The 12888-nt window shown below is 36.3% G+C and overlaps 1 protein-coding gene across 6 annotated transcripts in view; it reads left to right on the top strand.

The window, feature by feature from the left end:
* The window catches only part of LOC123718897 (protein furry), a 73970-nt gene that overhangs the window by 16083 nt on the left and 44999 nt on the right, over positions 1-12888 (top strand). For all 6 annotated transcript variants that reach the window (XM_045675865.1, XM_045675867.1, XM_045675863.1 and 3 more), the window contains 7 exons: positions 285-452; positions 599-748; positions 962-1125; positions 2585-2742; positions 5559-5669; positions 5933-6087; positions 11222-11382. In XM_045675865.1, the coding sequence (XP_045531821.1) occupies positions 285-452; positions 599-748; positions 962-1125; positions 2585-2742; positions 5559-5669; positions 5933-6087; positions 11222-11382 (1067 nt within the window). The remainder of the gene's footprint in view (positions 1-284; positions 453-598; positions 749-961; positions 1126-2584; positions 2743-5558; positions 5670-5932; positions 6088-11221; positions 11383-12888) is intronic.

Genomic DNA, 12888 nt, shown 5'->3' with positions numbered 1-12888 from the left:
TTTGTTTGGTGTTTCGATTGTTTCTGCTAACTGAACTAAAAAGATACCGTTACTATAAGCGTCCAATATTGGTGACATAACGCAGCTTATCTTTTGTTCCTCAAAAGCGGAACTGTTTTCCTCATCAATAAACATGTGCTTGACAAATTTAATAATACTAATAGTAACGATGTCGATACAAGTTACGCAATTAGAACGATTCATTTGTAAAATGTGTATTGTAATTACCAATATAAGGTTCATATGTAAAAGGTTTTTTGCAATGATGTTGTGACGAATGACAGTTCGTCTCCGGATTCGCTGAGCGAGCGCAGTGGTGCTGAGACACGTGGTGCCGCGGCGGTTCCGAGCTCACTTCACAAATTGGCCGTGCCGCTCGCACGCTGCGAGGTGGCTGAAGTCAGAGACGCGGCCGTCGATGCCTGTGGACACATCAATCCTGATGCACTTAAGTGAGTAGAAATTCACATTCTCATAACAAATTTATTCCCGTTATTATGAATTTTCTATCTAGAGCTATACTTATATAGGGTAACTAATTTCAAATTTACTTATATCCCTTTAACAAATAGAGAATTTAGCTTTTTCATTGTTTTAGGGATCTCTTTGAGGAACTGGTTCCATTGCTACGAGAGGCAGTCGACCGTAAACAAGAAAATATGCGTCGGCGCAGAAGACGGGACGCTTTGAGACTTCATCTCAACAAGATGTTGCTTATCATTGCCCAGAGGAAAACTTTTGCGATCAGGTAAATGTTATTGAATTCTTCATAGTTATATTTATGTTATACCATCCCAAGCATATACGCACTGTTTGTATTGTGTCATTATATTAGTTTAAGAGAAAATATAACATAAAGTCGAGCAGTTTATTTAAATAGTATAATAGGGACTAACGGGGGACATATACCCCGACGAGTACGTGTGACGTACAGAGTAGAATCTATTCTTAAATTTTGTAGCCCTTTCGCGCTAGAAGGCGGAGGTCTACACCCCGCCCTAACCGAATATTTAGAAGGAGTGCGTCAGAGCCTCGAAGTGGAGGCCGAAAAAGATGCTCCAGCTGCGAGAGAACAGAGGCTCACCTTCGCTGAATTCGTCACTGAACTTATCAAGAGCTTTCCACGTAAGTTATCCAGTACAGCTGTTCTGTAACTAGTCTGGCCATAAATACTGTTACATAGTTTTAATTATTTTGAATTTTGAACAAGTATATTATTTTAAGAATTTCTTTCGATTTTGCGCTATTTCACATATTTTTTTCGTGCTCATTATTACATTACAATATGGCGTGGGCTGTTAAAGATAATAGGATTGCAGTAATCGCCTTGCACACTCTAGACACTTTAAAAGCTTGACAAATCACCTGTATGTTCGTATATTACGATATACTTATCGAAGACCAGAAAACATCAGGGCGGCCGCGTGCTGTTAGAAAAACCAGAATTCGTCGAAGCCACATTAGCAAGAAAAACATCTAATCGAGAGAAATGAAGATTCCCACTTAAACAAAACCTGAAGTTTTGTGTTTATCGTCGATATATAGGACATGCCCTAAATCAGTCTTTACAATAATTAATGGATCGATCAAAATGCCTTCTGTCGTGTAATGATGAAAAAATTTTCACGATTGAAGACACACACTACAATAAGCAAAATGATAAAGCGTATGCTCTCAGTTCTAAAGAAGCTGCTCAAGTGGTCGGAAACATAGAGCGTGGTTATCATCCTGCGCCAGTGATGGTTTGGTGGGGCGTGTCTTATTAAGGAGTCACAAAACTACATTCTTGTGAAAAAGGAGTAAAAACTTTAGCCAAAGTGTATCGAGATACAGTCTTTTTAAAATATACCGTGGAGTTTCTACCAGGATTCTGCACCTGGTCACAAAGCACGAACTACCCAAGCCTGGCTTAAAACCAAAGTTCCGGACGTTATAAGAGCTGAAGACTGGTCATCTTGCCAAGACTGCAACCCTTTAGACTTAAAATTATGATTAGTTTTAGAGAACATGGCCTGCTCGTTGGAGCAAGCAGTGGCGAAATTTCCCTTGGAAACAGTGCGTAATTTCATAGACTCGTGGCCAAACAGATTAACGGTCTGTATAAAAGCCAAAGGTGGCTATTTCGAGTAGATTTTTTTATATTTATTGCTGAGACATATAAGTATTTAGGAATAAATTTTAATAATATTACATTACTACATTAAATTTTTTTTTTTAAATAATATGTAAATGTGCATTTCATCACCAGCATACTAACTTCAAAACAACGTATAGTTTTTACATTTGTTTTTACGTGTATCTTACGTGAAATTCGTGTTAACGCAGGATTTCAAAAACCTGATATTAAGAACTAGAATAGTTTGTTTATTTTTCTATGCATTCTGACGTTGTTATTGTTTATAACCGCCGGGAGTTTATCACTTAATATCAAGTGACGCTTCTGCCCTTTGTTAGGTTTGGCTTTGTTGGCTGGCTGTATAGGTTGCCTAGAGCTTCGAAGATCTAATCTCTCTGAAGATTAAATAGGATATTGCGACCCTTTATATGATATATCAGTACCTAATATTCGAATTGTTTGATACAGTGGAGATGTATAGTACGTTGGTGAAACGCGAGTTATGCAAGTCACTCTTTTCGCTGTTCGCTGGTTGGTGTGGACCGCTCGTGAAGCATCTTGGGACGTTGGTGCCGCAACCGGCCACGCCTGAAGTCGATGAGAGATTGAATCGAGCTGCCCTTAAAGTATGTATTTTTTAATATTTAGATTATAGTCATAGTGATAATAATAAAGCTACTATAATATTTACATAACAAATAGGTGTTAGTTTTGTTATTACACACTTATTTTTATTGTTAAACCTCCTCCTGCACTTTCCATTTGGATCTTTTTTGCTTCCATACATTTCTTCTCAGAATCTTCTTATTAAGCCTAACTGTTGCATTCTATTGATTCTTAGGATCCTGTGCTCCGTTGCTCTATGGGCACTAATCGCATTCAATTTTACTCTTTCCGTTAAAGTCCAGGTCTTGCAGATTACGAATGTGAGAAAGCTTGTATCCATAAGTCTTTTAAATCTAGGCTGTGGTTCTTTTTTAACTTTTAATAACCAAGCTTTTGGTATTCTTATTACAACTTCTTCCTCGTTATTATTTTTATTAAAATATATCTGTTTCCTTAATCGGTGTAGTTTTAATTATTCGTTGTTTCCTCTAATAATAATAATAATGTTTGACTATAGCTGTTGGCATTTCATTTGTCTTCTTTGCAGTTTCTAAAGAACATTTGAATTCGGGACTTTAGGGACTTAATCATTGATTCTAATTATTTTTAAGTTTCTGCCATAAAAGCCATTATGTCATCCACAAACGAAAGTAGACACGGACTGTTAATTTTAATTTTAAAGCAGTTTTGTAACCAATCTAAATTCCTAAATAAAGTCATTTTGAGGACGATTATGAAAAGTTTAAGCGATAATGGTTCCCCCTATCGTACCCCTCTTTCAGTTTTTATTCGATCTCGCCTTTATTCGAGCTTTACTTTTATTTTAGATGTATTTAAAAATATTTACATATTTTTGGTCTTCTTATCATCTCCTTTGAAAGTTGGCGATCATCATTTTGGATGCCGCGCTTCTTAACAAATGACTTGGGGCTTTGACCGAATTATTGTTTAAGATTTTTCAACTAAGACGTGCGTCTACGGCCAGTTCTCCTTCTACCTGCCACTTTGCCTTGTATGATAAGTTGAAGAAGCTCGTATTTTTTGGTGTTACGTAATACGTGTGGCAACTCAAGTTGCCTTTTCTTAACCGTCGTAAGCACTACTTTGTACATCAGCATTTTGCGCGGTTGTATATCATATGCGGTCTATAGACAGTATGTTTTAAGCACATGTGGATAAACCCAGATCTCCAAGACTCTACGCCGAAGAGCAGCACAGAGAAGACGTAACATTCCGCTATACGCGCTCTGAGAATATAAGTGCTTGGCTCAAAGTCTAATTGTTGGGGTTTTGCGTGAACAGATCCGGTGGTAATACCAAATTCAAAACTCACGGCGGCTTCTGAATAGACTTAAGTCTGCAGTGCATCGTGTCTTCAGTGTATGTTAAGTTAATCAGCGGTTTGCCATTAATTGCTATGCCACGATTATTTAGGCTTTAGAAAATATTGCATCGGTACACAAGTTGAATAGCAAAGGTGATAAAAAGCTACTTTGACACACATATGTGTTGAATTGCTGCTTAGTCTTATCTTAGCACTTTGCTTCCAATATAGGTTATTAATGAAACGGCAATCCTTATAATCGAAGCCAATTCCCTGGAGTATTTCCAATTTACCGTGTCGTACATTATCAAGAAGAACTTCTCATAATCGACATAACAGACGAATAGATGCCTGTTCCTGTCCAAGCATCTCTGTATCAACACTTGATAGCCAAAGGGGATAGTGACCGAAACAAGTCAGATGTATTCGTTCCGGAATCGTATATATAGACCATTAAAGAAGGTTGTGATATAATTTCAGATACATTTCTCAATTTTCTTTATAATCTCTATTGGTATTATCAGCTCCGACAACTATTCGAGTTTTTGCTTTTGTTTTGGCATAGTAGATTTGACGCTTTGTAATAGATGGAATAATATCATGGTTAAAATGGTATGGTCGTGAATAACAAAAAAATCACCAACGTAGTCTTCCTAAGTGTTCAGGTTGCTGTAATACAAAATTCCACCCGTATCACCTCGACGTCCGACGTTCCACGACTGAGCAAGGTTTTTCAAGGCAATTTTTGCCGCGCACCACCGCTATGTGGAATCAGCTGCCCACTGAAGTATTTCCGAACCAATTCGACTTAGGGTCCTTCAAGAAAAGAGCGTACAAATTCTTAAAAGGCCGGCAACGCACTCGCGAGCCCTCTGGCATTGAGAGTGTCCATGGGCGGCGGTATCACTTAACATCAGGTGAGCCTCCTGCCCGTTTGCCCCCAATTTTATTAAAAAAAAAAACTGTGATCTGTAATGTACGAACGGTATACAGAGTGGCTTATTGAATTCACTGTATTTTTCTAGGATTTTCTAGGTCCGGAACATGTGATCGACTGTACTAAATCTTGATCTGTAGGTTGAGAATTTTCTTGGCCTGTAATTTTCTATATTTGATTTCGTCCACTGTGATTGTACTTCGTCTGTTGTCAGTACTCAGTTAACAGCTGAGTTATTGATTGAGTCTTAACCGCCACGTATTTGTGTCCAGTCCGAAGAAATATATTCAATTATCGAAAGCACGGAAGTCTTATGTGAATAAACAGTCTTAAACGCATCCTTATTTTCAATAATCACACTTATAATTGTTTGTAATATGTGTACGTAAAATTCAGGTACGGGCCCGCTAGAACTTGCGGATACAGGAGGTATATATGTAGATATTATCCATACTCCACAGTTTTGAAGTATGCCATTTGTTAATATAAAAATAATCAAATATAAAAATTTCGTATATGTAATTTAACAAGAAGCTAACACAACTGTTGGTTATTAAAAAGTTTCTTAAATGTAGGCAATGAGTGCGCTAGTGTGTTGCGGCCCTTGCTTCGCTCCGACTGCACTCGCTGAAGATGGTTCATTATATCCATGGCTCAGCGAAATGCTTTCGTCAACTAATGATAAGGTAAGTTTATATAAAGATTCTAAAAAAAGTAATTTTGAGGCATTTCTTGAACCTGAAAGCTGCAGTCTGTTTTACCCAACAACGCTAGGAGAAAACGTGTTCACAACTTAGCACATCTATGCACTGATTTCTGTTAACAACATTACTGTTTACGAAATAATTTAGTTTATATTTTTAAAGTTTTGTTGACAAAATAATACGACGGTATTATCATTTTGATGAGATTAGAAAAAACAATATTTCGATGTACTCTATTTTATTAGATATATGAATTGGCGCGAGAAACAATAGTCCTGCTATTGGAATGTAACCCTGACATCGGGCCGTTATTAGACTGGACTGTGGACAAATGCTTCACTGGAACTCCTAGGGTGGCTGACGGATGCTTCATGGCACTCGCTACCATCTTCAGTGCAAGGTAATTTATTTCTAATCACACATTTATTTAGCTTATCAATGCTAAGTTATCATCATATTGCGGGACCAGAACTAATACCTGTTTCACAGATAAAGCTAATGAAAGTTGTCGTACGGAATATAAAGGATTCTATAGTACGTTAATATAAACATCGTTTGAAAACCCGGCCCTTACAGATTTTTGTAATAAGTGACCTAATTGAAACTAGTCTTAATTATTTAAAAATGTTATTAACATCAGCAGTGTGTGTTAGCTTCAGCGAGCGACTCTCATCCCTGAGGTCGTAGGTTCGAACCCCGGCCAATATATTTTCTTTCTAAGGAAAACATCGCGAGGAAACCGGCTTGCCTTTGTGCCAAAAAGGCGACGGCGAGCGTCAGGCACGGAAGGCTGATCACCTCCTTGCCTATTCGATTAACAAATGATCATGAAACAGATACAGAAATCTGAGGCCCAGACCTAAAAAGGTTGCAGCGCCATTGATTTATTTTAATTAACATTAAGTCAAAATAATTTTTTAAGAAATTTATGGCTCTTTTAATAGTTTTTTAAATGTATATATATTGTATTACTTTAATGATTTTTTTGGTACGTGGGAAGATACAACTTAGACTTCACACTGAGGCGTGGGCGCTAGGAGTTACATAAGATCTCTTCGAACGATGCTGAGCATGTTTTATAAACAATAAATAGAGCTTGTTTATTCTATCTTGGCCAGCATCCTTACGAGGGCTTATGTTATTTTATCGAGAATTTTGGACCAGAGGATCCCTGTGTTATATTTATAACAAAATTGTAGCCAGTTAACAATATCGGTACCTGTTCTACGAAATTATTGATAGAATTTCTTGTATGCGACTTTTTCTTTTCGATTTCTTACAAAATAACTTAAAATTAAACTTCCACTTGCGATATAAAATTTAACGATTGCAGACGCTTCTGAAGCTTTTGAAAATGTATGTTTTCAACCATTTCCGATATGTAGCTAAAATAAAATATTTGTAGGTACAATTATAAATCAGTTTTGGATTTTATTTTAAGTTTTTACAGATTCCTACGCTCCCAAACATAGTTAAGCAGAATTTTCTTTTGCCTTTCATTTGCAGTTACAGCTCTTTCAGCTTTATCATTAATTGCTCTAAAAGGCGGCACACTTTTATTTTTGCCTATGAAAAGGTAACATCTTCATCCTACGCAAAAAAGGTCTTTGGGAAAAATAAATTTGTGCTCTTGACAGACACAAAATAAATTAATCATTTTCCTACTATAATAAATAAGATAGTCTTATTATCAATTTATTGATAACAGTATCAAAAATTGTACTTAGTAGGTATTCATACAATAAACAGATATCTTTCTTCAGATGGATTGTGTCGCTTTCCAGAATCATACAATTTCTCTCTTTGTAAGTTCATTACAGTGTTTGTTTTATTTATTAAATTCACCATCAGAGAGAACATAAGAGAGAAAACTAAAATGATAAAATTTGTTCTGACATTGGTTTAGAGATCAATTTGACAACAGCTTTAGATTCCTTAAGTTTCATTGAAAATCTTGATTTGGTGCCTTCACTGCCAGACTAGATTCAACCAATAGCCTATATCATATTTATAACTGCAATTAAAATACAGACGTGTTAAAGTTCGTATTTATTTGAACTGGGATTGCAACAAAAATATATTTAAAGAGGTTTTTTAAGCTCAGGGAGGGATGCTAGCATTTCCTCAAAATATAATACACTAATTATATTTTACTAAGATAATTTGTGTCGCCAACTAAAAACAGAGATTTTTATAATTCCACTGCAATCTTTTAAAAGTAAAATACGGTTTACTTACCTACTCCATATAGGGGAAAAAATATTTCTAAGCTAAATGAACAAAACAGAAACAAAACCTCGCAAAATAACTGTGTGTATATGTCGTCAGATCAGATCTACGGCCTTCACCGTTTATACGTTAATTGAACGGCTTATTGAACTCAATATATATATAGAAGACATTCAGCCAGTTGATGAAACAGCTAGGCAAATGACATTTATCCCACATCTCTATCATACTAATGGCCTAAGCATTAACCAGCGACTTAAATATTGTTACAAACGCTACTACTACTACGCCGCTAGTTAAACGACGCCGATTAGTTAAAACGCTAGGTCATTAATTGAACGGCTTATTAAGCTAGTTGGCTGCGGCAAATACATAAAAAAATAGTCTGTTTCATACCCCGTTGGCGTCGCATTTCACTTAGCGTAATGTCGTGTTGAAATTACCGTCTACCTGCGTCGTTATGTCAGTTATTAATAACTATCGTCGATACTAAGACCGATTGAGTTACTAACGATGCCTGACGTCATTTGTTAGTCTAGAGCTTTCAGTCGGTAAGTTAGTTAATGGTTTATTAACGACAAAAGCCTAAGAGTCTCTTTGTAAGAGTCTAGTTGTTCGTTCTTTCGACCGAATATTAAATTAAATCATACTTTGCCATAAAATATTCCACAAGTAGTCGCGATCCTATTAAGCTCAATTCGCTAAACTTAACGTTATATTTAAATATTCATGTTTTCATTAACACTTAGGAATAGTAGTGTTGCTTTATGTTTGTCCATTTCTTTATAGGCTGAGTGTGACCAGTTTTTTTTAACACGTTGGAAGTATTTATAATTACAATAACGCTGTAGATAATTTACATTTCGTCTTGTTTATAATTACTGTTTTAATCACGGAACAACAGGTCAATAACAATATATACAATTTCGACATACACAGCCATAAATTAACCTGAGATACATTGATTTTATTACGACGGATAATATATAGTGATAATGCAACAGATTTTTGTTGGAAAAACATTACTGTCTAATCTATGACATTAGATATAAGGATAGTAAAGAATGCAATCATTTTAATTTACTTTTATTAAAATATAAGTAATTTGTTGTGTTGAAGTTTGCGTGGTAATAAAATATACCTGGATATTTTTTTTAGTACGGAGCAAGTCTTGAGAACAACATTCATAGTTCGTGCTCCTCCATATTCTACGGTTTCTTGTTAGTCTGTTCAGTTCAAGTGAGGCAGAACTTTCATTAACTACACATCGGTAGTGTCTAAACAGATGATTAAAAATGTTAACATTGTCGTGTTGTTTGTTTTATAGAAATAGAAATTACGATTTCTATAGAATATACAGTGTCTATAATATTAGGTCTGTACATATGAAATTAGCGTTTTGTATGGGAGGAACAAATTTTTTTTTAAATAAAATATATTTAATTAATCAAAGCATGTAGACATTCCAATTGAAACTCCATTAATTTGGTAGCAGTCTGTTGTGCAGTATGAATTCTAGCATTGTCGTGAAACAGTGGCCTAGAGTGATTTACCAGCCTTGGTTGTTTATCAGCTAGCTTCTCCATCACATCTGCCATAATCGTCTGAGCAGATTTAAGCCATAGTGAACTACACCGGCACTAGTCCACCAAACGTTCACAAGTAAATTTTTCGGAGTCAATTTTCACTTGGGGCACGATTTCGCTGGTTCGGCTGGGTTCAGCCATTGCAATGAGCGCCTCCGAATTTCTCACAGGATCCATTTGTCATCACAGGTAATGATTCGATTTAAAATCCCTTTATTATTGTGCCGGTTGAGTAATAACGCAGCAGTCGGCGCGCGTTTGTTGATTTGCTTCACTCAATTCGTGAGGTTTCAACCTTTTTCACCTTCCCAATTGGCTTCAAGAGGATTAATACAGTTTTATCACTAATACCGCAGCTAACTCCGTAGTAGTAACGATGGATCCGCTTCCACAATGGCCTTAAATTTTTCTTTATCAACTTTGGTCTCCGGCCGAACACAATACTTGTTCTGCAGGCCGAAATTTCCGAAACAAAAACGTAGGAACTTAAAACGCTCTGCGACACGTCCGCCATACACATAATTAATCCTGCAAGCCGTTTCTGCAGCACTGGTGCGGTGGCACTCGTACTCGTCAGTAACGCGATATTTCATGGTTTCCATTTTATAAATGGTGTGACGCAAAGAAAAAAAATGAAAACGGGAAAATTAAATTAATCATGGTTTTCGAAAACTTTAAAAAATTGAATTCCTGACCGAAGAGATCTCCTCTGAGCTCAAAGTGGCCAGTACGGCAAAATCTACAATTTGTAAGGACCTAATATTATACACAACCGTTTAGGTAAAAAAATACTAAGTAGATCATTACAACAAGATGGCAGATTTGTTGGCTCTATTGATTACTATCGATGAAACATGCCTTCACCATTATGGCCTGGAAACAGTCTATGACTTGGAAGAGGCCGTTCGAAAAAAGTTAATTTGTTTCATCATTGTCTAAACATTCTCCATATTCACCAGACCTAGCTCCCAGTGATTCCTACTTATTTCTGCGGTTATAGGCAATATCTGATGATGATGACGCAGTAGACGCCGCGGTACACGATTTTTAAATGATCGGGAAGAAGTTTATAAAAAAAATCGATTTTAGAAAAAAGGTAAACATAGTGAATAAACTAAAAAAGTAATTTCGTTGAAAAAATGCAATTATATTAAATGTTAATTCCGAGTTTGCCGTTATTACTTTATATTGAATACGTATTTAACGAAGTCAAAAATATCTTAGCGACGATTCATCGTTCAAAGGTGCAAATCGAATGCAATAACAAGACGGAATAAAGAATTTCGAATATACGAACGAACACAAACGGATCTCTCGTGTGTTATGTATATTATGTGACGCCGGGATTTAGCTTTTCTTGCTTTGACATTTTCGAAGGATATATTAAACATAGTTTGAACTCCTGTTCCCACCACACCAGAGTGAGTCAAACATCTTATGTTTCATGCATAGCTTTTTTACAAAACAAAATTAAATTTCTGTAAAGTTTATCTAAACCACTACCACCAAATATACTCCATAAACGTAACTACAGCCACGGAGGCGGAACGTGTATATTAAAGAAAAAGGCTCACAGTAATTTGGTCTAGTTTGAAATGTCTGACAAATGTATAGTCTGCATGTTTAAACGAGCGGCGGAACACAATGCGGGTGGCCTGAAATTTACCTGGTCGATTACGAATGGATTAAAGAAATTGATGTTTTATTGTTTTGTTGTAGGGAGTACCCATGCGATCATTACTCAGCCATCATTAATGTGACACTTATGTGTACCGGCTGTCCACGAGCCCCTGTCCACGAGAGTGCCTTACAACTTTTACAACTACTAGACAAGCGGTTCTTCGGCACTGTTGGGCCATTGCCCGTGGAGGATGATAATGGTGAGTTGTTTTATATAATTCTCAAAAGTTTATTGCAGCCGGGAGAACGTTTAAATTTTTATACTACTCGCAGCCTGATTTCCCCGACAGGAGAGCTACACACAGGGCTTTTTTGTCTTGTATTAATTGTATTATATCAATTCATACTGTGATATGTGTAATTCTTTTGTTATGAAAATTTATGTAAAATTTAATTTACCAATGGACGAATGAGCTGTGTTGGCCTAGTGGCGTCAGCGTGCGACTCTCATCTCTGAGGTCGTAGGTTTGACACGGCTGTGCACCAATGGATTGTCTTTCTGTGTGCGCATTTAACATAAGCTCGAACGGTGAAGAAAAACATCGTGAGGAAACCGGCCTGCCTTAGACCCAAAAAGTCGACGGCGTGTGTCAGGCACAGAAGGCTGATAACCTACTTGCCTATTCGATTAACAAATGACCATGAAACAGATACAGAAACTCTGAGTCCCAGACCTAAAAAAGGTTGTGGCGCCATTGTTTTATTTATGGAAGTAAATAAATGAAGTTATAGTAAAAGTAGTTGTTTAGCGTAGGTTTGAAGTGTCTATGTGTATATATCGATTTTAAAACTCAAACCTATATTATAGCTAGCTACTAGCTGACCCGGCAAACGACGTTTTGCGATGTATATTATTTACAGGAAACATTTTTTTAGTTCAATAAAAATAGGGGTTGATCGTAGAGGGGTGACAACTAAGGGTTGTATGCATTTTTGTATCATACAAAAATAAAAAAACAATATTTTTTTGGGGTTGACACCCCTTATCACTTAAGGGTTCGAAAGATAGATATTAGCCGATTCTCAGACTTACTGAATATGCATAAAAAATTCATAAGCATCGGTCGAGCCGTTTCGGAGGAGTATGGGAACGAACATTGTGACACGAGAATTTTATATATATATAGATTATATAAGTAACTACTTGGTTAGTAACTAGTTGGATGGAATTTCCGCTGAAACTTACATAAACAAGAATAGGCGTTTGCCTAGTCGAATGGTAGCCATTGTTTGGTCTGCCTCAATTGATTTTAAATTCAGGCTAATCCGAAAAAGTATCATTGTCCAAGCACATAGCGCACGCTATATACATTCGCTACGCTATCGGTGGTTAGACTGCGTTCCAACTTGCTTTACAGTTTCCAATATGATATTGACTAGACATATAATTTTGTGATCAATATTCAACATTAATATCCGTTTGTGTTGTCTATTCAAGATACACAGGCGGATATTAATGTAGGTACATACAATTGCATGTAATTAATACATGCCATATTGATTTTATACTAATAGGCTGACGTTTGAACTTCGGACAAAGGGTAAATAAAGAGAATGCAAATCATAATAAATGATTATTCAATAATTAATTAAGTGCTGGCGTTGCACTATTTAGGATTCTGGCTTATTGTTTTATTGTTCTGAGTTGAATAAAACCAAAAAGTTACATAACATACACAAACACTTGAGAGTGCCCGTGGTTGTAA

Source organism: Pieris brassicae, chromosome Z, assembly GCF_905147105.1.
Source record: "Pieris brassicae chromosome Z, ilPieBrab1.1, whole genome shotgun sequence".
Lineage (NCBI taxonomy): Eukaryota > Metazoa > Arthropoda > Insecta > Lepidoptera > Pieridae > Pieris > Pieris brassicae.
Note: the sequence above shows the minus strand (reverse complement) of the source record. Positions and strands in the feature narration are given on the sequence as shown.